Here is a 25814-nt window from a genome sequence, read left to right as displayed (position 1 = left end):
AATATTTCCTGTTTTCAGTATCATAGATTGGTATTACTGACATGGCTTATCTTCAGGAGTGGAACACCCTCACAGGTCCAGTATCCTTAAGTCATGTAAGTTTGGATCTTCCCCCGAGTATATGACTTTTACCAGCGCCGCCACATTTCAACCGTTGCAGGGTGTGGGGCGGAGAAAGTGACCGGTTTTCCGGCCTCACGCCTGAAATACCACCAACCCCTAGGAGAGGACATGCAGTATATCACAAGGCAGCTGGCAAAAGCCTGCCAATACACCTTCTGTAGGGAGAGGGCTTTCCAGTGAGTATTATTCTCAAAGATGTGCAGGTTAGGGGGATAGGGCGGGGGAGTGGGCCTACGTGGGGTGCTCTTTCAGAGGATCGGTGCAGACTCGATGGGCTGAATGGCTTCCTTCTGCACTGTACGGATTCTATGATTCTCTTGTGCCCCTCCCACCCTTGGTCTAGGGCGTCCTACATCTTCAGTCCGCTTCTTTGTGCTCTGCCCGATGTCATGATGTGCATCTGGCGGAGCCGGACCACCCTCGTGGTGGCAGAGATACCTGTCTACGAGCACTGCCCCAGGAAAAAGGGCACAGGTCCTTCCCTGACACACCTCACCGGGGGTAGAATCTGGCCCTACTGGCAACTCTTGATTGCACATCCTCTACCGGGACTAATCAGTTTTCTGTTCTTCCGCCCGGCTTCGCAGGAGACAGCTGTTCAAGTTCAAGTTCTGTTATTACTGTGGTCGCTCGGTGGGGGTTCGGCTGATCCCGTGCAGTCGGTGTAAGGAGGTGTACTACTGTAGCAAGGCCTGCAAGGTGGCAGCATGGAATGAATTCCACAAGGATGAATGCTATTTGACAAAAGGTAAGGGCATATGTTTGTTGCATCGTCATTTTGACAACCCTCCCAGATCAGCAATGTGGACCCAGTAACTAAACTGTACTTGAGCAGCAAAACCTGATCACCAAGACAAAACATGTCCTTTGTAGTTAGGAAACTTTAGAAAAGGCATCGGTCAAACCATATGCACTGGAGAGAGACCAGAGAGCCTGGCTGGCATTATGGAGGAATGATTGATCATTGCTGAAAGCCCAAAAGGAACAGTAGCACAGTGGTTAGCACTGTAGCTTCACAGCACCAGGGACCCGGGTTCGATTCCCGGTTTGGGTCACTGTCTGTGCGGAGTCTGCACATTCACCCCGTCGCTGCGTAGATTTCCTCTGGGTGCTCTGGTTTCCTTCCACAAGTCCGGAGAGATGTGCTTGTTAGGTGAATTGGACATTGTGAATTCTTCCTCCGTGTATCCAAAAGGCGCCGGAGTGTGACGACCAGGGGATTTTCACAGTAACTTCATTGCAGTGTTAATATAAGCCTACTTGTGACACTAACAAAGATTATTATTATTAGGACTGAGAACATGTATGCTATTAAATTTCGGGGTGTAAAATTCCTCTCCAATCCCTCAATCAAGTGTAGGAGGCTGCATTGACCATGACTTCAATGAGTTGGTCCCTAGCTCTTGCGTGATGCAATCAGTACTCCAGAGACAGATTGATTCCAGTGCATTGGCGATAACCTACAATAAACAATTAGAATGTTCAAGATTTTGACGTGCACATTGTCTAAATGTATGGATGACTTTACATGAAATGAAATGAAAATCACTTATTGTGACGAGTAGGCTTCAATGAAGTTACTGTGAAAAGCCCCTAGTCGCCACATTCCAGCATCTGTCCGGGGAGGCTGGTACGGGAATTGAACCGTGCTGCTGGCCTGCCTTGGTCTGCTTTAAAAGCCAGCGATTTAGCCCAGTGAGCTAACCAGCCCAGGGCGGAATTCTCCAGCTCTTCGCTGGCGGCAGGATCCTCTGGTCCCACCGGCAGCCCACCCCCACCCGCGGGCTTCCCGACAGCGTGGTGGGGTATCTTCCATGGGAATTCCCATAAGGGGATCAGGGGTCATGGGGAGGAGGCAGGAGAATGGAGGATGAGAAAATATCAGCCATTATTGAATGGCGGAGCAGACTCGATGGGCCGAGTGGCCTAATTCTGCTCCTATGTCTTATGGTCTTATGGACAAGCAACAGGAGTAGAGAATCCCGCCACCAGTGTACAGGGAGCCAAAATTCTCTGTCCTCGCTGGCAGTGGCAGCTGCCCTTATTTCAACCCCCAAAATGTTACCTCTGATCCCATTAACTTAGTTCAATGCTCACGTATTTAAAGCATACACATAGAGTGTATAGAGATGGTTTCATCACCAGCCAATAACCACACACAGACAAAACATTTCCCATCTTCTATTGCAAAGCTGTCATCGGCACCGCAGGCATTCCAGACTTGGAGATGTATAATGCAGCAGCTCATTTGCCATCATCTGCTGCATTGGATTATTGCAAAGCCTCAAGACAATTGCTACGTGGCCTGCCTGTCATCAGTCGTTCAATTCAGAACTGCCCATTCCTGCCTCTTTAAACTCCCAACTGGCCAAATTGTTCTTCAAATCCTATTAATTGAAAGAGAGAGGTGCATTCCTCTTTCCCTCTCTCCTTGTCTGGCAGAGGGATAAACCTGTTCAAAAAGGTAGTAATTCCAGTTTAGATGGACAATGCTGCCTTTGATCTCTTGTGAGAGAGTGTTTCGATGAGGTTGCAGAGTGAAGCTGTCTTCTCAATAGTCAATTGAGTGCTCTCTTGAATGACGTGAACAATTTAACTTGCAGTTGTTCCTGAAGGCCAGTGCAAACGAATCCTGCCTGGCTACTTTTATAACGAACATCGGGTGCAATTTAATGGAAAAATCTCTACGATTGGCGGGGTGTTTCTTGGTGGCAGCATACCCGAGATCACGGCTCATATTTAACGGCGCTTCGTGCTGGAAATGAGCCCCCACGAGCTTCTCGCCGTTACTGGCTGCCTCGCCATCTAATTCGCCAGACTCGCGTCTCAGCGTCTCGCCGCTTATTCCCAATCAACACACTAGCCTGGCACCACACAGACCCACTCTTCGCATTGGGGACGCCAGCCTGGTCAGGCTGTGGATGCAAGACGTGACATCCTGTTCATCCGAGGCGAGCAGCAGGGTCACCAGTATCGCCTGGGAGGCAGTGGCACCAGCTGTCAGTGTGGGCAGCTTGACCAGGAGGACCACCGACCTCCACCGAGCTGTAAGGGTAAATGACCACCTCTCTACTGGCATCAGTTCCGCCTGCCACCCCTCAAATTCCTAAACCCACCCCCAGCCCCTCAAGTCACTGGCTGACACCTCAAACCCTCCCCACATCTGATCTTAGTGTTTGCTCCTCAGAACCTCCTGGTACCCACCAGCACAGCCCCTTCATGTCCAGGAGTGGTACCCACACATGCCATCTGCTATAGATCCCCCCCCCCCCCCCTCACCCCGTCCCATCTAGAGTGTGGCCCACAATGCCCTCTTTATCCCAGCAGGTGAAGATAGCCCATAATAAGCTGGAAAGGGTCAAGACGAGGGCGAATCTATTACACAGAATTTACAGTGCAGAAGGAGGCCATTCGGGTCTGCATGGCCCTTGGAAAGAGCACACACCTACTCCACCCCATCCCCTTAACTCAGTAACCCCAATTAACCTTTCTGGACACTAAGGGCAATTTAGCATGGCCAATCCACCTAACCCGCACTTCTTTGGACTGTGGGAGAAAACCGGAGCACCCGGAGGAAACGCATGCACACACGGGGAGAACGTGCAGACTCCGCACAGACAGTGACCCAAGCCGGGAATTGAACCTGGGACCCTGGAGTTGTGAAGCAACTGTGCGAACCACTATGCTACCGTGCTGCCCAATCTCAAGGACATTGGGCAGAACAGGGTGGCACAGCGATGCCAGTGACAACAGTATGTTGGCCAGGGCCCCAGGTTCCCCAGAGGACGTCTGCCAAAGGAATCAAAGGCCACAGGGCGCAGAAAGCATCAGTTTGTCTCCATCTCTCAATGCGTCCTGGGGACACACCTAGGCATAATAGTGGACCATGGAAAACAAGAAGAGTGAGGATCAGTGAGTGAGCATGTGGAGGGGGGGGTAGCTATCTACGGCAACAGGGAATGAAAATGCCAAATGTCCACAATTAAAACATGTTATAACTGATACGTGTGAAGCCTCTGTCACGTTAATCTTCACAGCGGGCCTGCCTGCACCCCCACCCCCTGTTGCCCTCCCACTTCCCGGGCACAGTGCTCTAAGAGCAACATTACGATGCAGACACCGTTCAGAAGATGGGTGGGAGCACGTGGTCCGCAGAAAGACAGGAGACAGACTTTGGCATAAACTGAGGAGCACCAGGGCTTACCTCACAGCGAGTGTTCATCACTCACCTGCCTTGTATAGTGATCCGCTGACTGTGCCAACAGAGGTCCATCAACCTGGGGTGAAGTTATACAGACTCTTGGAAAGTTGAACATTCAGGGACTGGAACCTCTTCCTGTTAATGAAGGGTACTCCCTGATGCCCCACACGTGCAAGCTGACATGCATGCCATCAATTACCCCCTGGACTTGGGGCATCCAGGCGATGGTGGAGAATCTTGCAGCCCGGGCACCTTGGCGGGCCTGGACCAGCTCAAAGATGATAGAGTCAGATGTACGGGTATACAGATGCAGTCTGTGTAGCTTGGGAAATGCCTCAAGTCCCCGATCGAGCCCTGGAATAATCCGGTTGCACAGAGTTCAGGGCTGTGTTGACCTGCACGGCCACCAGGGGAGGGTTACCTCCTCCTCCACGGGGTGTCAAGTCTGCGAGGACGTGGCACAGGTTTCGCACTGTCTCTTTGTTGAGACACAGTCTCCTGAGGCACGCGTTGTCTTTCATCTCCTAGATAAACCAACAGCGCCTGTACACCTTAGGCCAGTGTTCTTCAAAGTTGGGGGCGCGACCCGCGGGTGGGTCGTGGGCAGGTGTTGGGAGGGTCACGGGGCCGTTGTCTGCCACGCTCCCAATCGTGCAAATCCCCGCACAGCAGCCGGCTTTTCACAACACCGGCTGCAAGCGGCCAAGAACATGTTTAAAAAAAGATTCGGAGGCATTGCGCATGCGCACCGATAATCGGGCACACAAGCGCAGTGCGGCCGCTATTTTTTTTAAACAGTTGCAGCTTTTTGTTTTACAAGTTCTGTAGTGGTTTTATTCATTTATTAATTTATTTTATTCATTTAATTTTTTATTTTTTCATTTATTTTATTCATTTTATTTTTTTTACAAGTTCGGGGGGGGGGGGTTTTATTCATTTTTTTCATTTATTTTACTCATTTTATTTTATTTTTATAAGTTGGGGGGGGGGGGTTTATTTGATAAAATTTTACAGGAAAAAAATTCAGAACTTTGGACAGATGGAGCCTCCATACTTTCCAACACCAGAAGGCTTCACCTTCATCCAACAGGTTCCACTGGAGGAGCGTGTACGAGGGCCAGAGGGACCTAAAACCATTTCCTCCATTTTTGTCAGCAGCAAACAAGATAAGAGAAAATGGTGGATCGCGCAGGTTGGCCGGCGTGGGTCGCAAAGGTCGGCCGGCGTGGGTCGCGAAGGTCGCCGGGTTGGGTCCCGAAGATTGGCCGGTTGGTAAAAATGGGTCCCCGGAAAAAAAGTTTGAAGAACACTGCCTTAGGCCTTTACTGGCACCCCCCTGTTGGTTCTTCCTCTGCCTAATGGATGGCTGGGCCTTCAGGGGGTGTGGCGGCCCTCTGCGTATGGTGTGTCACCTTCGGCCAGCGTCGACGCTGCTGCCTTCTCCGGCGTTTGACCGCCTTGTCTGCCACCAGCACCGCAAAGGCAGCCTCTGCGAGGCCGACAATACCAGCCATAATATTATATCTGTAAGGATCTGGAGAAGGAGAGAGAGACTGGCAATCAGTTCGGGCTTTCACCCCAGGACCCTCAAATCCCCCAAGCCTCCCCCACCCTTCCGTGCCCCATCTTCTCTCAGAGTGCCATCCACCGAGCCAGTTGTGCTGGAGAAACCCGCTCTGCATACGCACCTCTGGCCACAGCAGGAGCCCCTAGATCCCAGAACCCTGCCAAGAACATTAGGGAGACCATGCTCAGGTGCCCTACCATGATCCACACGCTTACCCTCTGGCCACGAGTGTTTGATTGTTGGCTGCTGACTCTCTGGTTCGAGAGTTCAGACAAACTGTTCAGGCTTCAAGGTTTGATTGAAATGCAATGCAATAATATCAGCTGAGACATGGCATGTGTAATCCATGAGAAGCTACTTGAAGTGTTCTCACAATGAACAAGGCCAATTCCTCAGCAGCAATAGCCTTCAGCTGTGCAGCTACAGTCAAATGGAATTAAAGTGACTGGTCAACATCTAACTAAGAACAGGGCTTTGTCCTGGAAGTGTTTGGGAGTACAGACAGGCAGGAGCTGTAGTTGCCCCTGTTATGGGTATCCACAATATTTAAAGATGGCGTGAAGGCCTCACAGATGAAAAGCCATTCACCATTCCCACCCCCAGGCTGGCCCAGGGACACCCCCTGACCTGGAACGCTTCAGCCCCCAACCAGCCCAACCCCCCAAGGGGTCCCTCACCCCACCCCCCCATTCCAAATAGTTACGGTTACTCACCTCCTCAGATCCCCTCAGCACCCATTGTGTCAGCTTCATGATTTTTTTAAATAAATACTAAATGACGCCCATGTGGTTTTTTGCTGGAGAGCCGGTTAATTCCCTCGAGGCCATTGCATTTGACTTCAATCTCGCTAATGAATTGGAATTTAATGCAAATCAGGGTTAATGATATGCTCGCCATATTTGGGCGTGATCTGAAATTCGCTATCTGAAGCAGACCGATTAGATAGCAAACTGATTTGCATCTGGCACAATTCTCGATTTTGGCCTTTCCCACTATTTAACCAGCACGCCCAGATCCTGGGGGCAAAGCAGTTGTTACATCATATCCTTTGACTTCATTTTAAACATCTTATTGGCATGCCAGTCATGGGGATAATAGAAGGAGGGGGCTGGAAGTCTCACTAGAACTGGGAGAAGTCAGGGAGAATATCAGCTCCATGCAGGCGGGGACCAAATGGCAGCGACCTCGCAGCTGCGGGAGATGTCTGGCACAAGCCAGTATGTAGCTGATACCCAAGAAAGACAAAGACCCAACCGAATGCGGATCCGACAGACCCATCTCCCTGCTCAATGTAGACGCGAAAATACTCGCAAAACTCCTGGCAAGGCAACTGGATAACTGAGTACCAAAGGTGGTTGCAGAAGACCAGAGCGGCTTTGTTGAAGGTAGATAGCTAACAGTGAGCATCAGGTGACTGCTAAACATGATAATGACCCAATCTGGGGAGGAAACCAGATGTGATAATCTTCCTGGATGCAGAAAAGACCTTTGACAGAGTCAAGTGAAAGTACCTCATTGAGGTTTGGGAAGGAGCAGGGTTCACCTCATTGGTGAAACTCCTGCACGACACCCCCATGGCGAGAACATAGACCAACACCACCAGCTCTGAATACCTCCAGCTGCACAGAGGCACAAGGCCGGCAGCGCCGGCCCTAGGGTTGCTGGCGCCCCGGGCAAGCTGAACTTCGGCGCCCTTGGGGAGGTGGGGGCGGACCCGTGCGGGGGGTGCGGACCCGAGGGGGGGGGCGGACCCGAGAGGGGGGGGGCGGGGGGGGCGGACCCGAGAGGGGGGGGGCGGGCCCGAGGGGGGGGCGGGGGGGGCAGGGCGGATCCGCGGGTGGGTCAGGGGGGACCAAGGGGGGGGGGGGGCGGGGGGGGGGGGGGGGGGGGGGGGGGGGCGGGGGGGCGGACCGAGGGGGCGGACCGGGGGGGGCCGCCCTGGGGGAGGGCGGCCACCGTGCATGCGCTGGTTGGCACCGGCCCAACTGCGCATGCGCGGGACCCGAGTCTCTGGCGCCCCCTAGCACATGGCGCCGCGGGCGACTGCCCGAGTTGCCGGTGCCTTGAGCCGGCCCTGAAGGCAGGGGTGCCCCCTGTCCCGTTCCTATTCACTCTGGAAATCGAACAGTTGGTGATCGCCCTCAGAGCGCCGAAAAGCTGGCAGAGAATCCGAAGAGGAGACTGAGAGCTTAGAGCCCCATTCTATGCAGGTGGTCTGCTCCTCTACATCTCAAACCCACAGAGCAGCACATGATGGTCCTGAGAAATTTTGGAGCCTTCTCGGGCTACAAACTCAGTCTGAACAAGTGTGAAGTCTTCCATGTGAACCCGAAAAGGGGAGGGGCAGAACTGGGGGATTACCATTCAAACAAGCCCAAAGCAAATTCCATTCATGGGAACCTGACCAGTCTGACAGAGGAAGTATAAAAGGACCTACTGAGATGGGACATACTCCCGCTCTCCCTAGTGAGGAGGGTGCAGATGATTAAAATGAATGTGCTGCCCTGGTTCCTCGTCCTGTTAAGATCCATATCCCAAGGCCTTCTTTAACTCGGTTGACAAAATGATTGCGGCATTTGTGTGTATTGGGGCGGGAGGGGGCAGAAGAACCCAAGGATCCCCAAAAAGATGCGTCTACACCAGAAAGGTAGGCAGCCCATTCACATAATCATGACATTTTTCTCGACCCATGACTAGCCTAAGACATTCCTTTAAATCTGCGCATACCTACGCTCTGTTTCGGTCATAGCTCTCGCGCGTATGCCACCGGCAGCCAGATGTCACCTGCACCCTGCTGCAGAAGTACCGCTCCAAGGCCATCCTGGGACCCATCAGTGGAAATCTTAGTCTTTGGCGGGTCAAAGAAGGCAAGGAATGGTGCTGTCGTCAGCGAGAGGCGCAGCGCTTGCCACTCCTGCTCACGTTTGGGAGACAACTGAAAGACAACGTCCTTTTTTATCAAGTCCCGTAGCTGGGACGTTTTGGAGACCAGCTTAGGAATAAACTTGCCCACAAAGATGATCATTCCAAATATTTGTAAAACGATTTTTCTGTCTGTGGGCCATGGCGTCGTTAGAATGGCTTTAATCTTTTCATTACCTTTTGCCGAGAGCCTTTCCCCTAAAAAGGTAATGGTATCAACTCCAATTTGGCATTTTGTCTGATTGAGCTTGAGACCATTCTTGCTGACCCTGTGTAGGACTCAAAGAATCCTTTCATCATGCTCCTCACGTGTGGACCCCCAGCCTCCCCGGACAGGCGCCGGAATGTGGCGACTAGGGGCTTTTCACAGTAACTTCATTGAAGCCTACTCGTGACAATAAGCGATTTTCATTTCATTTCATTACAATATCATCGACATAGACATGAGCACCTGATAGTCCTTCCACTACGTGCTCTATGACAGATGGCAAAATGATTCCGAACGCATTCGCAGGAAGCAGTAGCGCTCAAAGAGATGTTGAAGGTGCACAACTTTGTGCTCGCATTCTCGAGCTTAAACTACCAGAAGCCTTGCGATGCGACCGCCTTGCTGAAACATGTCGCTCCAGCCATTTCAGTGGAGCCGGCACACATGTGAGTGCGTGCACGGCCGGCTTCGCATTCTCCTTCAGCTGAATGAAATATGTAAAGAACAGGGTGCCAAATCCTTGAAACACCTATGGATAGTTCTTCATGATCGATTCAACAGATATATATCAGTGGGGTGCCATGTTTTCTGCAGTGTACACCCTTTTGGCGAGTCAAAGCTCTTCACATGCCTCCACTCCAATGAGCGATTCGTGCTGTCTCCACGATGGAGAATATTATCCTGCACGTTCTCTCCTTGACGGTGACTTCGAGCTTGTGTGCTCCTAAGGTCGTGATCTAATACCTGTTGTAATCGTTCAGAAGCACCATTCTTGGGATAATTTTTGGCTTGACTTTCAGTCGTCCCACCGCTGACAATGGGGTCAGATTGGCCCTTGCTCCCGTATCGAGCTTACAGTTGATTGCAGTTCTGGAGGGATGGACTCAGATGGGAGTGTTGGAGTAATGGAGGGATGGACTCTGATGGGAGTGTTGGAGTACTGGAGGGATAGACTCTGATGGGAGAGTTGGAGCAATGGAGGTCTGGACTCTGATGGGACAGTTGGAGTTCTGGAGGGATAGACTCTGATGGGAGAGTTGGAGCAATGGAGGGATGGACTCTGATGGGACAGTTGGAGTTCTGGAGGGATGGACTCTGATGGGACAGTTGGAGTTCTGGAGGGATGGACTCTGATTGGATAGTTGGAGTAATGGAGGGATGGACTCTGATGGGATAGTTGGTGTAATGGAGGGATGGACTCTGATGGGAGTTTTGGAGTACTGGACAGATGGACTCTGATGGGACAGTTGGAGTTCTGGAGCGATGGACTCTGATGGGATAGTTGGAGTACTGGAGGGATGGACTCTGATGGGATAGTTGGAGTACTAGAGGGATAGACTCTGATTGGATAGTTGGAGTAATGGAGGGATGGACTCTGATGGGACAGTTGGAGTTCTGGAGGGATAGACTCTGATGGGAGAGTTGGAGCAATGGAGGTGTGGACTCTGATGGGACAGTTGGAGTTCTGGAGCGATGGACTCTGATGGGATAGTTGGAGTACTGGAGGGATGGACTCTGATGGGATAGTTGGAGTACTAGAGGGATAGACTCTGATTGGATAGTTGGAGTAATGGAGGGATGGACTCTGATGGGATAGTTGGAGTACTGGAGGGATGGACTCTGATGGGAGTGTTGGAGTACTGGACGGATGGACTCTGATGGGACAGTTGGAGTACTGGAGGGATAGACTCTGATGGGAGAGTTGGAGTAATGCAGGTATGGACACTGATGGGAGAGTTGGAGTTATGGAGGGATGGACTCTGATGGGAGTGTTGGAGTAATGGAGGGATGGACTCTGATGGGATAGTTGGAGTAATGGAGGAATGGACTCTGATGGGTGAGTTGGAGTACTGGAGGGATGGACTCTGATGGGAGAGTTGGAGTAATGGAGGTATGGACTCTGATGGGACAGTTAGAGTTCTGTTGGAATGGACTCTGATGGGAGAGTTGGAGTACTGGAGGGATGGATTCTGATGGGATAGTTGGAGTACTGGAGGGATGGACTCTGATGGGATAGTTGTAGTATTGGAGGGATAGACTCTGATGGGATAGTTGGAGTAATGGAGGTATGGACTCTGATGGGACAGTTGGAGTTCTGGAGGGATGGACTCTGATGGGAGAGTTGGAGTAATGGGAGGAATGAACTCTGATGGGAGAGTTGGAGTTCTGGAGGGATGGACTCTGATGGGATAGTTGGAGTTCTGGAGGGTTGGAATCTGATGGGAGAGTTGGTGTAATGGAGGGATAGACTCTGATCGGATAGTTGGAGTAATGGAGGGATAGACTCTGATGGGATAGTTGGAGTAATGGAGGGATAGAGTCTGATGGGAGAGTTGGAGTTCTGGTGGAATGGACTCTGATGGGATAGTTGGAGTAATAGAGGGATGGACTCTGATGGGATAGTTGGAGTAATGGAGGAATGGACTCTGATGGGACAGTTGGAGTTCTGGAGGGATGGACTCTGATGGGAGAGTTGGACTAATGGAGGGATGGACTCTGATGGAAGAGTTGGCGTAATGGAGGTATGGAATCTGATGGGATAGTTGGAGTACTGGAGGGATAGACTCTGATGGGAGAGTTGGAGTACTGGAGGAATGGACTCTGATGGGAGAGTTGGAATAATGGAGGTATGGACTCTGATGGGACAGTTTGAGTTCTGGAGGGATGGACTCAGATGAGAGTTTTGGAATACTGGAGGGATGGACTCCGATGGAAGAGTTGGAGTTCTGGAGGAATGGACTCTGATGGGAGAGTTGGAGTAATGGAAGTATGGAATCTGATGGGATAGTTGGAGTACTGGAGGGATATACTCTGATGGGAGAGTTGGAGTACTGGAGGGATGGACTCTGATGGGAAAGTTGGAGTACTGGAGGGATGGACTCTGATGGGAGTGTTGGAGTAATGGAGGTATGGACACTGATGGGATAGTTGGAGTACTGGAGGGATGGACTCTGATGGGAGAGTTGGAGTACTGGACGAATGGTCTGTGATGGGAGTGTTGGGATGCCAGAGGGAAGAAATCTCATGGGAGAATTGGAATATTATCCGGATAGACTGTGATGGGAGAGTTGGAGTTCTGGAGTGATGGACTCTGATGGGATAGTTGGAGTAATGGAGGAATGGACTCTGATGTGACAGTTGGAGTTCTGGAGGGATGGACTCTGATGGGAGAGTTGGACTAATGGAGGGATGGACTCTGATGGAAGAGTTGGCGTACTGGAGGGATAGACTCTGATGGGAGAGTTGGAGTACTGGAGGAATGGACTCTGATGGGAGAGTTGGAGTAATGGAGGTATGGAATCTGATGGGATAGTTGGAGTACTGGAGGGATAGACTCTGATGGGAGAGTTGGAGTACTGGAGGAATGGACTCTGATGGGAGAGTTGGAGTAATGGAGGTATGGACTCTGATGGGACAGTTTGAGTTCTGGAGGGATGGACTCAGATGGGAGTGTTGGAATACTGGAGGGATGGACTCCGATGGAAGAGTTGGAGTAATGGAGGAATGGACTCTGATGGGACAGTTGTAGTTCTGGAGGGATGGACTCTGATGGGAGAGTTGGACTAATGGAGGGATGGACTCTGATGGAGGAGTTGGCGTAATGGAGGTATGGAATCTGATGGGATAGTTGGAGTACTGGAGGGATACACTCTGATGGGAGAGTTGGAGTACTGGAGGGATGGACTCTGATGGGAAAGTTGGAGTACTGGAGGGATGGACTCTGATGGGAGTGTTGGAGTAATGGAGGTATGGACACTGATGGGATAGTTGGAGTACTGGAGGGATGGATACTGATGGGAGAGTAGGAGTACTGGACGAATGGTCTGTGATGGGAGAGTTGGGATGCCAGAGGGAAGAAATCTCATGGGAGAATTGGAATATTATCCGGATGGACTGTGATGGGAGAGTTGGCGTTCTGGAGTGATGGACTCTGATGGGGAAGTTGGAGTACTGGAGGGATAGACTCTGATGGGATAGTTGGAGTAATGGAGGTATGGACTCTGATGGGACAGTTGGAGTTCTGGAGGGATGGACTCTGATGGGAGAGTTGGAGTAATGGAGGAATGAACTCTGATGGGAGAGTTGGAGTTCTGGAGGGATGGACTCTGATGGGATAGTTGGAGTTCTGGAGGGTTGGAATCTGATGGGAGAGTTGGTGTTCTGGAGGAATGGACTCTGATGGGATAGTTGGAGTACTGGAGGAATGGACTCTGATGGGATTGTTGGAGTAATGGAGGGATAGATTCTGATCGGATAGTTGGAGTAATGGACGGATAGACTCTGATGGGATAGTTGGAGTAATGGAGGGATGGACTCTGATGGGAGAGTTGGAGTACTGGAGGGATAGACTCTGATGGGATAGTTGGAGTAATGGAGGTATGGACTCTGATGGGACAGTTGGAGTTCTGGAGGGATGGACTCAGATGGGAATGTTGGAATACTGGGGGGATGGACTCTGATGGGAGAGTTGGAGTACTGGACGAATGGTCTGTGATGGGAGAGTTGGGATGCCAGAGGGAAGAAATCTCATGGGAGAATTGGAATATTATCCGGATGGACTGTGATGGGAGAGTTGGAGTTCTGGAGTGATGGACTCTGATGGGGGAGTTGGAGTACTGGAGGGATAGACTCTGATTGGATAGTTGGAGTAATGGAGGTATGGACTCTGATGGGACAGTTGGAGTTCTGGAGGGATGGACTCAGATGGGAGTGTTGGAATACTGGAGGGATGGACTCTGATGGGAGAGTTGGAGTAATGGAGGGATAGACTCTGATGGGATAGTTGGAGTAATGGAGGAATGGACTCTATGGGACAGTTGGAGTTCTGGAGGGGTGGACTCTGATGGGAGAGTTGGACTAATGGAGGGATGGACTCTGATGGAAGAGTTGGCGTACTGGAGGGATAGACTCTGTTGGGAGAGTTGGAGTACTGGAGGAATGGACTCTGATGGGAGAGTTGGAGTAATGGAGGTATGGACTCTGATGGGATAGTTGGAGTACTGGAGGGATAGACTCTGATGGGAGAGTTGGAGTACTGGAGGGATGGACTCTGATGGGAGAGTTGGAGTAATGGAGGTATGGACTCTGATGGGACAGTTTGAGTTCTGGAGGGATGGACTCAGATGGGAGTGTTGGAATACTGGAGTGATGGACTCCGATGGAACAGTTGGAGTTCTGGAGGAATGGACTCTGATGGGAGAGTTAGAGAAATGGAGGTATGGAATCTGATGGGATAGTTGGAGTACTGGAGGGATATACTCTGATGGGAGAGTTGGAGTACTGGAGGGATGGACTCTGATGGGAAAGTTGGAGTACTAGAGGGATGGACTCTGATGGGAGTGTTGGAGTAATGGAGGTATGGACACTGATGCGATAGTTGGAGTACTGGAGGGATGGACTCTGATGGGAGAGTTGGAGTACTGGACGAATGTTCTGTGATGGGAGAGTTGGGATGCCAGAGGGAAGAAATCTCATGGGAGAATTGGAATATTATCCGGATGGACTCTGATGGGAGAGTTGGAGTTCTGGAGTGATGGACTCTGATGGGGGAGTTGGAGTACTGGAGGGATAGACTCTGATGGAATAGTTGGAGTAATGGAGGTATGGACTCTGATGGGACAGTTGGAGTTCTGGAGGGATGGACTCAGATGGGAGTGTTGGAATACTGGAGGGATGGACTCTGATGGGAGAGTTGGAGTAATGGAGGGATAGACTCTGATGGGATAGTTGGAGTAATGGAGGTATGGACTCTGATGGGACAGTTGGAGTTCTGGAGGTATGGACTCAGATGGGAGTGTTGGAATACTGGAGTGATGGACTCCGATGGAAGATTTGGAGTTCTGGAGGAATGGACTCTGATGGGAGAGTTGGAGAAATGGAGGTATGGAATTTGATGGGATAGTTGGAGTACTGGAGGGATATACTCTGATGGGAGAGTTGGAGTACTGGAGGGATGGACTCTGATGGGAAAGTTGGAGTACTGGAGGGATGGACTCTGATGGGAGTGTTGGAGTAATGGAGGTATGGACACTGATGGGATAGTTGGAGTACTGGAGGGATGGACTCTGATGGGAGAGTTGGAGTACTGGACGAATGTTCTGTGATGGGAGAGTTGGGATGCCAGAGGGAAGAAATCTCATGGGAGAATTGGAATATTATCCGGATGGACTCTGATGGGAGAGTTGGAGTTCTGGAGTGATGGACTCTGATGGGGGAGTTGGAGTACTGGAGGGATAGACTCTGATGGGATAGTTGGAGTAATGGAGGTATGGACTCTGATGGGACAGTTGGAGTTCTGGAGGGATGGACTCAGATGGGAGTGTTGGAATACTGGAGGGATGGACTCTGATGGGAGAGTTGGAGTAATGGAGGGATAGACTCTGATGGGATAGTTGGAGTAATGGAGGTATGGACTCTGATGGGACAGTTTGAGTTCTGGAGGGATGGACTCAGATGGGAGTGTTGGAATACTGGAGTGATGGACTCTGATGGAAGAGTTGGAGTTCTGGAGGAATGGACTCTGATGGGAGAGTTGGAGAAATGGAGGTATGGAATCTGATGGGATAATTGGAGTACTGGAGGGATATACTCTGATGGGAGAGTTGGAGTACTGGAGGGATGGACTCTGATGGGAGTGTTGGAGTAATGGAGGTATGGACACTGATGGGATAGTTGGAGTACTGGAGGGATGGACTCTGATGGGAGAGTTGGAGTACTGGACGAATGTTCTGTGATGGGAGAGTTGGAATGCCAGAGGGAAGAAATCTCATGGGAGAATTGGAATATTATCCGGATGGACTGTGATGGGAGAGTTGGAGTTCTGGAGTGATGGACTCTGATGGGGGAGTTGGAGTACTGGAGGGATAGACTCTGATGGGAGAGTTGGAGTAATGGAGGAATGGACTCTGATGGGACAGTTGGAGTTCTGGAGGGATGGACTCAGATGGGAGTGTTGGAATACTGGAGGGATGGACTCTGATGGGAGAGTTGGAGTAATGGAGGGATAGACTCTGATGGGATAGTTGGAGTAATGGAGGTATGGACTCTGATGGGACAGTTTGAGTTCTGGAGGGATGGACTCAGATGGGAGTGTTGGAATACTGGAGTGATGGACTCCGATGGAAGAGTTGGAGTTCTGGAGGAATGGACTCTGATGGGAGAGTTGGAGAAATGGAGGTATGGAATCTGATGGGATAATTGGAGTACTGGAGGGATATACTCTGATGGGAGAGTTGGAGTACTGGAGGGATGGACTCTGATGGGAGTGTTGGAGTAATGGAGGTATGGACACTGATGGGATAGTTGGAGTACTGGAGGGATGGACTCTGATGGGAGAGTTGGAGTACTGGATGAATGTTCTGTGATGGGAGAGTTGGAATGCCAGAGGGAAGAAATCTCATGGGAGAATTGGAATATTATCCGGATGGACTGTGATGGGAGAGTTGGAGTTCTGGAGTGATGGACTCTGATGGGGGAGTTGGAGTACTGGAGGGATAGACTCTGATGGGATAGTTGGAGTAATGGAGGTATGGACTCTGATGGGACAGTTGGAGTTCTGGAGGGATGGACTCAGATGGGAGTGTTGGAATACTGGAGGGATGGACTCTGATGGGAGAGTTGGAGTAATGGAGGGATAGACTCTGATGGGATAGTTGGAGTAATGGAGGAATGGACTCTATGGGACAGTTGGAGTTCTGGAGGGGTGGACTCTGATGGGAGAGTTGGACTAATGGAGGGATGGACTCTGATGGAAGAGTTGGCGTACTGGAGGGATAGACTCTGTTGGGAGAGTTGGAGTACTGGAGGAATGGACTCTGATGGGAGAGTTGGAGTAATGGAGGTATGGAATCTGATGGGATAGTTGGAGTACTGGAGGGATAGACTCTGATGGGAGAGTTGGAGTACTGGAGGAATGGACTCTGATGGGAGAGTTGGAGTAATGGAGGTATGGACTCTGATGGGACAGTTTGAGTTCTGGAGGGATGGACTCAGATGGGAGTGTTGGAATACTGGAGTGATGGACTCCGATGGAAGAGTTGGGGTTCTGGAGGAATGGACTCTGATGGGAGAGTTAGAGAAATGGAGGTATGGAATCTGATGGGATAGTTGGAGTACTGGAGGGATATACTCTGATGGGAGAGTTGGAGTACTGGAGGGATGGACTCTGATGGGAAAGTTGGAGTACTAGAGGGATGGACTCTGATGGGAGTGTTGGAGTAATGGAGGTATGGACACTGATGGGATAGTTGGAGTACTGGAGGGATGGACTCTGATGGGAGAGTTGGAGTACTGGACGAATGTTCTGTGATGGGAGAGTTGGGATGCCAGAGGGAAGAAATCTCATGGGAGAATTGGAATATTATCCGGATGGACTCTGATGGGAGAGTTGGAGTTCTGGAGTGATGGACTCTGATGGGGGAGTTGGAGTACTGGAGGGATAGACTCTGATGGAATAGTTGGAGTAATGGAGGTATGGACTCTGATGGGACAGTTGGAGTTCTGGAGGGATGGACTCAGATGGGAGTGTTGGAATACTGGAGGGATGGACTCTGATGGGAGAGTTGGAGTAATGGAGGGATAGACTCTGATGGGATAGTTGGAGTAATGGAGGTATGGACTCTGATGGGACAGTTGGAGTTCTGGAGGTATGGACTCAGATGGGAGTGTTGGAATACTGGAGTGATGGACTCCGATGGAAGATTTGGAGTTCTGGAGGAATGGACTCTGATGGGAGAGTTGGAGAAATGGAGGTATGGAATTTGATGGGATAGTTGGAGTACTGGAGGGATATACTCTGATGGGAGAGTTGGAGTACTGGAGGGATGGACTCTGATGGGAAAGTTGGAGTACTGGAGGGATGGACTCTGATGGGAGTGTTGGAGTAATGGAGGTATGGACACTGATGGGATAGTTGGAGTACTGGAGGGATGGACTCTGATGGGAGAGTTGGAGTACTGGACGAATGTTCTGTGATGGGAGAGTTGGGATGCCAGAGGGAAGAAATCTCATGGGAGAATTGGAATATTATCCGGATGGACTCTGATGGGAGAGTTGGAGTTCTGGAGTGATGGACTCTGATGGGGGAGTTGGAGTACTGGAGGGATAGACTCTGATGGGATAGTTGGAGTAATGGAGGTATGGACTCTGATGGGACAGTTGGAGTTCTGGAGGGATGGACTCAGATGGGAGTGTTGGAATACTGGAGGGATGGACTCTGATGGGGGAGTTGGAGTAATGGAGGGATAGACTCTGATGGGATAGTTGGAGTAATGGAGGTATGGACTCTGATGGGACAGTTTGAGTTCTGGAGGGATGGACTCAGATGGGAGTGTTGGAATACTGGAGTGATGGACTCCGATGGAAGAGTTGGAGTTCTGGAGGGATGGACTCTGATGGGAGAGTTGGAGTAATGGAGGGATGGACTCTGATGGGATAATTGGAGTACTGGAGGGATATACTCTGATGGGAGAGTTGGAGTACTGGAGGGATGGACTCTGATGGGAGTGTTGGAGTAATGGAGGTATGGACACTGATGGGATAGTTGGAGTACTGGAGGGATGGACTCTGATGGGAGAGTTGGAGTACTGGACGAATGTTCTGTGATGGGAGAGTTGGAATGCCAGAGGGAAGAAATCTCATGGGAGAATTGGAATATTATCCGGATGGACTGTGATGGGAGAGTTGGAGTTCTGGAGTGATGGACTCTGATGGGGGAGTTGGAGTACTGGAGGGATAGACTCTGATGGGATAGTTGGAGTAATGGAGGTATGGACTCTGATGGGACAGTTGGAGTTCTGGAGGGATGGACTCAGATGGGAGTGTTGGAATACTGGAGGGATGGACTCTGATGGGAGACTTGGAGTAATGGAGGGATAGACTCTGATGGGATAGTTGGAGTAATGGAGGAATGGACTCTGATGGGACAGTTGGAGTTCTGGAGGGATGGACTCTGATGGGAGAGTTGGAGTACTGGAGGGATGGACTCTGATGGGAGAGTTGGAGTTCTGGTGGAATGGACTCTGATGGGATAGTTGGAGTAATAGAGGGATGGACTCTGATGGGATAGTTGGAGTAATGGAGGAATGGACTCTGATGGGACAGTTGGAGTTTTGGAGGGATGGACTCTGATGGGAGAGTTGGACTAATAGAGGGATGGACTCTGATGGAAGAGTTGGCGTACTGGAGGAATGGACTCTGATGGGAGAGTTGGAGTAATGGAGGGATGGACTCTGATGGGATAGTTGGAGTAATGGAGGGATGGACTCTGATGGGATAGTTGGAGTAATGGAGGGATGGACTCTGATGGGATAGTTGGAGCACTGGATGGATGGACTCTGATGGGATAGTAGGAGTACTGGAGGAATGGACTCTGATGGGATAGTTGGAGTACTGGAGTGATCGACTCTGATGGGAGAGTTGGTGTACTGGATGGATGGACTCTGATGGGAGAGTTGGAGTAATGGAGGGATGGACTCTGATGGGATAGTTGGAGTAATGGAGGGATGGACTCTGATGGGATAGTTGGAGTAATGGAGGGATGGAGTCTGATGGGATAGTTGGAGCACTGGATGGATGGACTCTGATGGGAGTGTTGGAGTAATGGAGGTATGGACACTGATGGGATAGTTGGAGTACTGGAGGGATGGACTCTGATGGGAGAGTTAGAGTACTGGACGAATGGTCTGTGATGGGAGAGTTGGGATGCCAGAGGGAAGAAATCTCATGGGAGAATTGGAATATTATCCGGATGGACTGTGATGGGAGAGTTGGAGTTCTGGAGTGATGGACTCTGATGGGGGAGTTGGAGTACTGGAGGGATAGACTCTGATGGGATAGTTGGAGTAATGGAGGTATGGACTCTGATGGGACAGTTGGAGTTCTGGAGGGATGGACTCAGATGGGAGTGTTGGAATCCTGGAGGGATGGACTCTGATGGGAGAGTTGGAGTAATGGAGGGATAGACTCTGATGGGATAGTTGGAGGAATGGAGGAATGGACTCTGATGGGACAGTTGGAGTTCTGGAGGGATGGACTCTGATGGGAGAGTTGGAGTACTGCAGGGATGGACTCTGATGGAAGAGTTGGAGTTCTGGAGGAATGGACTCTGATGGGAGAGTTGGAGAAATGGAGGTATGGAATCTGATGGGATAATTGGAGTACTGGAGGGATATACTCTGATGGGAGAGTTGGAGTACTGGAGGGATGGACTCTGATGGGAGTGTTGGAGTAATGGAGGTATGGACACTGATGGGATAGTTGGAGTACTGGAGGGATGGACTCTGATGGGAGAGTTGGAGTACTGGACGAATGTTCTGTGATGGGAGAGTTGGAATGCCAGAGGGAAGAAATCTCATGGGAGAATTGGAATATTATCCGGATGGACTGTGATGGGAGAGTTGGAGTTCTGGAGTGATGGACTCTGATGGGGGAGTTGGAGTACTGGAGGGATAGACTCTGATGGGATAGTTGGAGTAATGGAGGTATGGACTCTGATGGGACAGTTGGAGTTCTGGAGGGATGGACTCAGATGGGAGTGTTGGAATACTGGAGGGATGGACTCTGATGGGAGAGTTGGAGTAATGGAGGGATAGACTCTGATGGGATAGTTGGAGTAATGGAGGTATGGACTCTGATGGGACAGTTTGAGTTCTGGAGGGATGGACTCAGATGGGAGTGTTGGAATACTGGAGTGATGGACTCCGATGGAAGAGTTGGAGTTCTGGAGGAATGGACTCTGATGGGAGAGTTGGAGAAATGGAGGTATGGAATCTGATGGGATAATTGGAGTACTGGAGGGATATACTCTGATGGGAGAGTTGGAGTACTGGAGGGATGGACTCTGATGGGAGTGTTGGAGTAATGGAGGTATGGACACTGATGGGATAGTTGGAGTACTGGAGGGATGGACTCTGATGGGATAGTTGGAGTACTAGAGGGATAGACTCTGATTGGATAGTTGGAGTAATGGAGGGATGGACTCTGATGGGACAGTTGGAGTTCTGGAGGGATAGACTCTGATGGGAGAGTTGGAGCAATGGAGGTGTGGACTCTGATGGGACAGTTGGAGTTCTGGAGCGATGGACTCTGATGGGATAGTTGGAGTACTGGAGGGATGGACTCTGATGGGATAGTTGGAGTACTAGAGGGATAGACTCTGATTGGATAGTTGGAGTAATGGAGGGATGGACTCTGATGGGATAGTTGGAGTACTGGAGGGATGGACTCTGATGGGAGTGTTGGAGTACTGGACGGATGGACTCTGATGGGACAGTTGGAGTACTGGAGGGATAGACTCTGATGGGAGAGTTGGAGTAATGCAGGTATGGACACTGATGGGAGAGTTGGAGTTATGGAGGGATGGACTCTGATGGGAGTGTTGGAGTAATGGAGGGATGGACTCTGATGGGATAGTTGGAGTAATGGAGGAATGGACTCTGATGGGTGAGTTGGAGTACTGGAGGGATGGACTCTGATGGGAGAGTTGGAGTAATGGAGGTATGGACTCTGATGGGACAGTTAGAGTTCTGTTGGAATGGACTCTGATGGGAGAGTTGGAGTACTGGAGGGATGGATTCTGATGGGATAGTTGGAGTACTGGAGGGATGGACTCTGATGGGATAGTTGTAGTATTGGAGGGATAGACTCTGATGGGATAGTTGGAGTAATGGAGGTATGGACTCTGATGGGACAGTTGGAGTTCTGGAGGGATGGACTCTGATGGGAGAGTTGGGGTAATGGAGGAATGAACTCTGATGGGAGAGTTGGAGTTCTGGAGGGATGGACTCTGATGGGATAGTTGGAGTTCTGGAGGGTTGGAATCTGATGGGAGAGTTGGTGTAATGGAGGGATAGACTCTGATCGGATAGTTGGAGTAATGGAGGGATAGACTCTGATGGGATAGTTGGAGTAATGGAGGGATAGAGTCTGATGGGAGAGTTGGAGTTCTGGTGGAATGGACTCTGATGGGATAGTTGGAGTAATAGAGGGATGGACTCTGATGGGATAGTTGGAGTAATGGAGGAATGGACTCTGATGGGACAGTTGGAGTTCTGGAGGGATGGACTCTGATGGGAGAGTTGGACTAATGGAGGGATGGACTCTGATGGAAGAGTTGGCGTAATGGAGGTATGGAATCTGATGGGATAGTTGGAGTACTGGAGGGATAGACTCTGATGGGAGAGTTGGAGTACTGGAGGAATGGACTCTGATGGGAGAGTTGGAATAATGGAGGTATGGACTCTGATGGGACAGTTTGAGTTCTGGAGGGATGGACTCAGATGAGAGTTTTGGAATACTGGAGGGATGGACTCCGATGGAAGAGTTGGAGTTCTGGAGGAATGGACTCTGATGGGAGAGTTGGAGTAATGGAAGTATGGAATCTGATGGGATAGTTGGAGTACTGGAGGGATATACTCTGATGGGAGAGTTGGAGTACTGGAGGGATGGACTCTGATGGGAAAGTTGGAGTACTGGAGGGATGGACTCTGATGGGAGTGTTGGAGTAATGGAGGTATGGACTCTGATGGGATAGTTGGAGTACTGGAGGGATGGACTCTGATGGGAGAGTTGGAGTACTGGACGAATGGTCTGTGATGGGAGTGTTGGGATGCCAGAGGGAAGAAATCTCATGGGAGAATTGGAATATTATCCGGATAGACTGTGATGGGAGAGTTGGAGTTCTGGAGTGATGGACTCTGATGGGATAGTTGGAGTAATGGAGGAATGGACTCTGATGTGACAGTTGGAGTTCTGGAGGGATGGACTCTGATGGGAGAGTTGGACTAATGGAGGGATGGACTCTGATGGAAGAGTTGGCGTACTGGAGGGATAGACTCTGATGGGAGAGTTGGAGTACTGGAGGAATGGACTCTGATGGGAGAGTTGGAGTAATGGAGGTATGGACTCTGATGGGATAGTTGGAGTACTGGAGGGATAGACTCTGATGGGAGAGTTGGAGTACTGGAGGAATGGACTCTGATGGGAGAGTTGGAGTAATGGAGGTATGGACTCTGATGGGACAGTTTGAGTTCTGGAGGGATGGACTCAGATGGGAGTGTTGGAATACTGGAGGGATGGACTCCGATGGAAGAGTTGGAGTAATGGAGGAATGGACTCTGATGGGACAGTTGTAGTTCTGGAGGGATGGACTCTGATGGGAGAGTTGGACTAATGGAGGGATGGACTCTGATGGAGGAGTTGGCGTAATGGAGGTATGGAATCTGATGGGATAGTTGGAGTACTGGAGGGATACACTCTGATGGGAGAGTTGGAGTACTGGAGGGATGGACTCTGATGGGAAAGTTGGAGTACTGGAGGGATGGACTCTGATGGGAGTGTTGGAGTAATGGAGGTATGGACACTGATGGGATAGTTGGAGTACTGGAGGGATGGATACTGATGGGAGAGTAGGAGTACTGGACGAATGGTCTGTGATGGGAGAGTTGGGATGCCAGAGGGAAGAAATCTCATGGGAGAATTGGAATATTATCCGGATGGACTGTGATGGGAGAGTTGGAGTTCTGGAGTGATGGACTCTGATGGGGAAGTTGGAGTACTGGAGGGATAGACTCTGATGGGATAGTTGGAGTAATGGAGGTATGGACTCTGATGGGACAGTTGGAGTTCTGGAGGGATGGACTCTGATGGGAGAGTTGGAGTAATGGAGGAATGAACTCTGATGGGAGAGTTGGAGTTCTGGAGGGATGGACTCTGATGGGATAGTTGGAGTTCTGGAGGGTTGGAATCTGATGGGAGAGTTGGTGTTCTGGAGGAATGGACTCTGATGGGATAGTTGGAGTACTGGAGGAATGGACTCTGATGGGATTGTTGGAGTAATGGAGGGATAGATTCTGATCGGATAGTTGGAGTAATGGAGGGATAGACTCTGATGGGATAGTTGGAGTAATGGAGGGATAGACTCTGATGGGATAGTTGGAGTAATGGAGGTATGGACTCTGATGGGACAGTTGGAGTTCTGGAGGGATGGACTCAGATGGGAATGTTGGAATACTGGGGGGATGGACTCTGATGGGAGAGTTGGAGTACTGGACGAATGGTCTGTGATGGGAGAGTTGGGATGCCAGAGGGAAGAAATCTCATGGGAGAATTGGAATATTATCCGGATGGACTGTGATGGGAGAGTTGGAGTTCTGGAGTGATGGACTCTGATGGGGGAGTTGGAGTACTGGAGGGATAGACTCTGATTGGATAGTTGGAGTAATGGAGGTATGGACTCTGATGGGACAGTTGGAGTTCTGGAGGGATGGACTCAGATGGGAGTGTTGGAATACTGGAGGGATGGACTCTGATGGGAGAGTTGGAGTAATGGAGGGATAGACTCTGATGGGATAGTTGGAGTAATGGAGGAATGGACTCTATGGGACAGTTGGAGTTCTGGAGGGGTGGACTCTGATGGGAGAGTTGGACTAATGGAGGGATGGACTCTGATGGAAGAGTTGGCGTACTGGAGGGATAGACTCTGTTGGGAGAGTTGGAGTACTGGAGGAATGGACTCTGATGGGAGAGTTGGAGTAATGGAGGTATGGAATCTGATGGGATAGTTGGAGTACTGGAGGGATAGACTCTGATGGGAGAGTTGGAGTACTGGAGGAATGGACTCTGATGGGAGAGTTGGAGTAATGGAGGTATGGACTCTGATGGGACAGTTTGAGTTCTGGAGGGATGGACTCAGATGGGAGTGTTGGAATACTGGAGTGATGGACTCCGATGGAACAGTTGGAGTTCTGGAGGAATGGACTCTGATGGGAGAGTTAGAGAAATGGAGGTATGGAATCTGATGGGATAGTTGGAGTACTGGAGGGATATACTCTGATGGGAGAGTTGGAGTACTGGAGGGATGGACTCTGATGGGAAAGTTGGAGTACTAGAGGGATGGACTCTGATGGGAGTGTTGGAGTAATGGAGGTATGGACACTGATGCGATAGTTGGAGTACTGGAGGGATGGACTCTGATGGGAGAGTTGGAGTACTGGACGAATGTTCTGTGATGGGAGAGTTGGGATGCCAGAGGGAAGAAATCTCATGGGAGAATTGGAATATTATCCGGATGGACTCTGATGGGAGAGTTGGAGTTCTGGAGTGATGGACTCTGATGGGGGAGTTGGAGTACTGGAGGGATAGACTCTGATGGAATAGTTGGAGTAATGGAGGTATGGACTCTGATGGGACAGTTGGAGTTCTGGAGGGATGGACTCAGATGGGAGTGTTGGAATACTGGAGGGATGGACTCTGATGGGAGAGTTGGAGTAATGGAGGGATAGACTCTGATGGGATAGTTGGAGTAATGGAGGTATGGACTCTGATGGGACAGTTGGAGTTCTGGAGGTATGGACTCAGATGGGAGTGTTGGAATACTGGAGTGATGGACTCCGATGGAAGATTTGGAGTTCTGGAGGAATGGACTCTGATGGGAGAGTTGGAGAAATGGAGGTATGGAATTTGATGGGATAGTTGGAGTACTGGAGGGATATACTCTGATGGGAGAGTTGGAGTACTGGAGGGATGGACTCTGATGGGAAAGTTGGAGTACTGGAGGGATGGACTCTGATGGGAGAGTTGGAGTAATGGAGGGATGGACACTGATGGGATAGTTGGAGTACTGGAGGGATGGACTCTGATGGGAGAGTTGGAGTACTGGACGAATGTTCTGTGATGGGAGAGTTGGGATGCCAGAGGGAAGAAATCTCATGGGAGAATTGGAATATTATCCGGATGGACTCTGATGGGAGAGTTGGAGTTCTGGAGTGATGGACTCTGATGGGGGAGTTGGAGTA

General features: G+C 50.4%; 1 protein-coding gene across 1 annotated transcript in view; it reads left to right on the top strand.

Moving 5' to 3' along the window:
- The window catches only part of ankmy1 (ankyrin repeat and MYND domain containing 1), a 153602-nt gene that overhangs the window by 120635 nt on the left and 7153 nt on the right, over positions 1-25814 (top strand). The window contains exon 15 of the mRNA XM_038816607.1: positions 711-871. Within this exon, the coding sequence (XP_038672535.1) occupies positions 711-871 (161 nt within the window). The remainder of the gene's footprint in view (positions 1-710; positions 872-25814) is intronic.

The sequence above is a fragment of the Scyliorhinus canicula genome, chromosome 13, assembly GCF_902713615.1.
Source record: "Scyliorhinus canicula chromosome 13, sScyCan1.1, whole genome shotgun sequence".
In the NCBI taxonomy this organism is placed as follows: Eukaryota; Metazoa; Chordata; class Chondrichthyes; order Carcharhiniformes; family Scyliorhinidae; genus Scyliorhinus; species Scyliorhinus canicula.
This window is presented reverse-complemented; position numbering and strand designations above follow the sequence as displayed.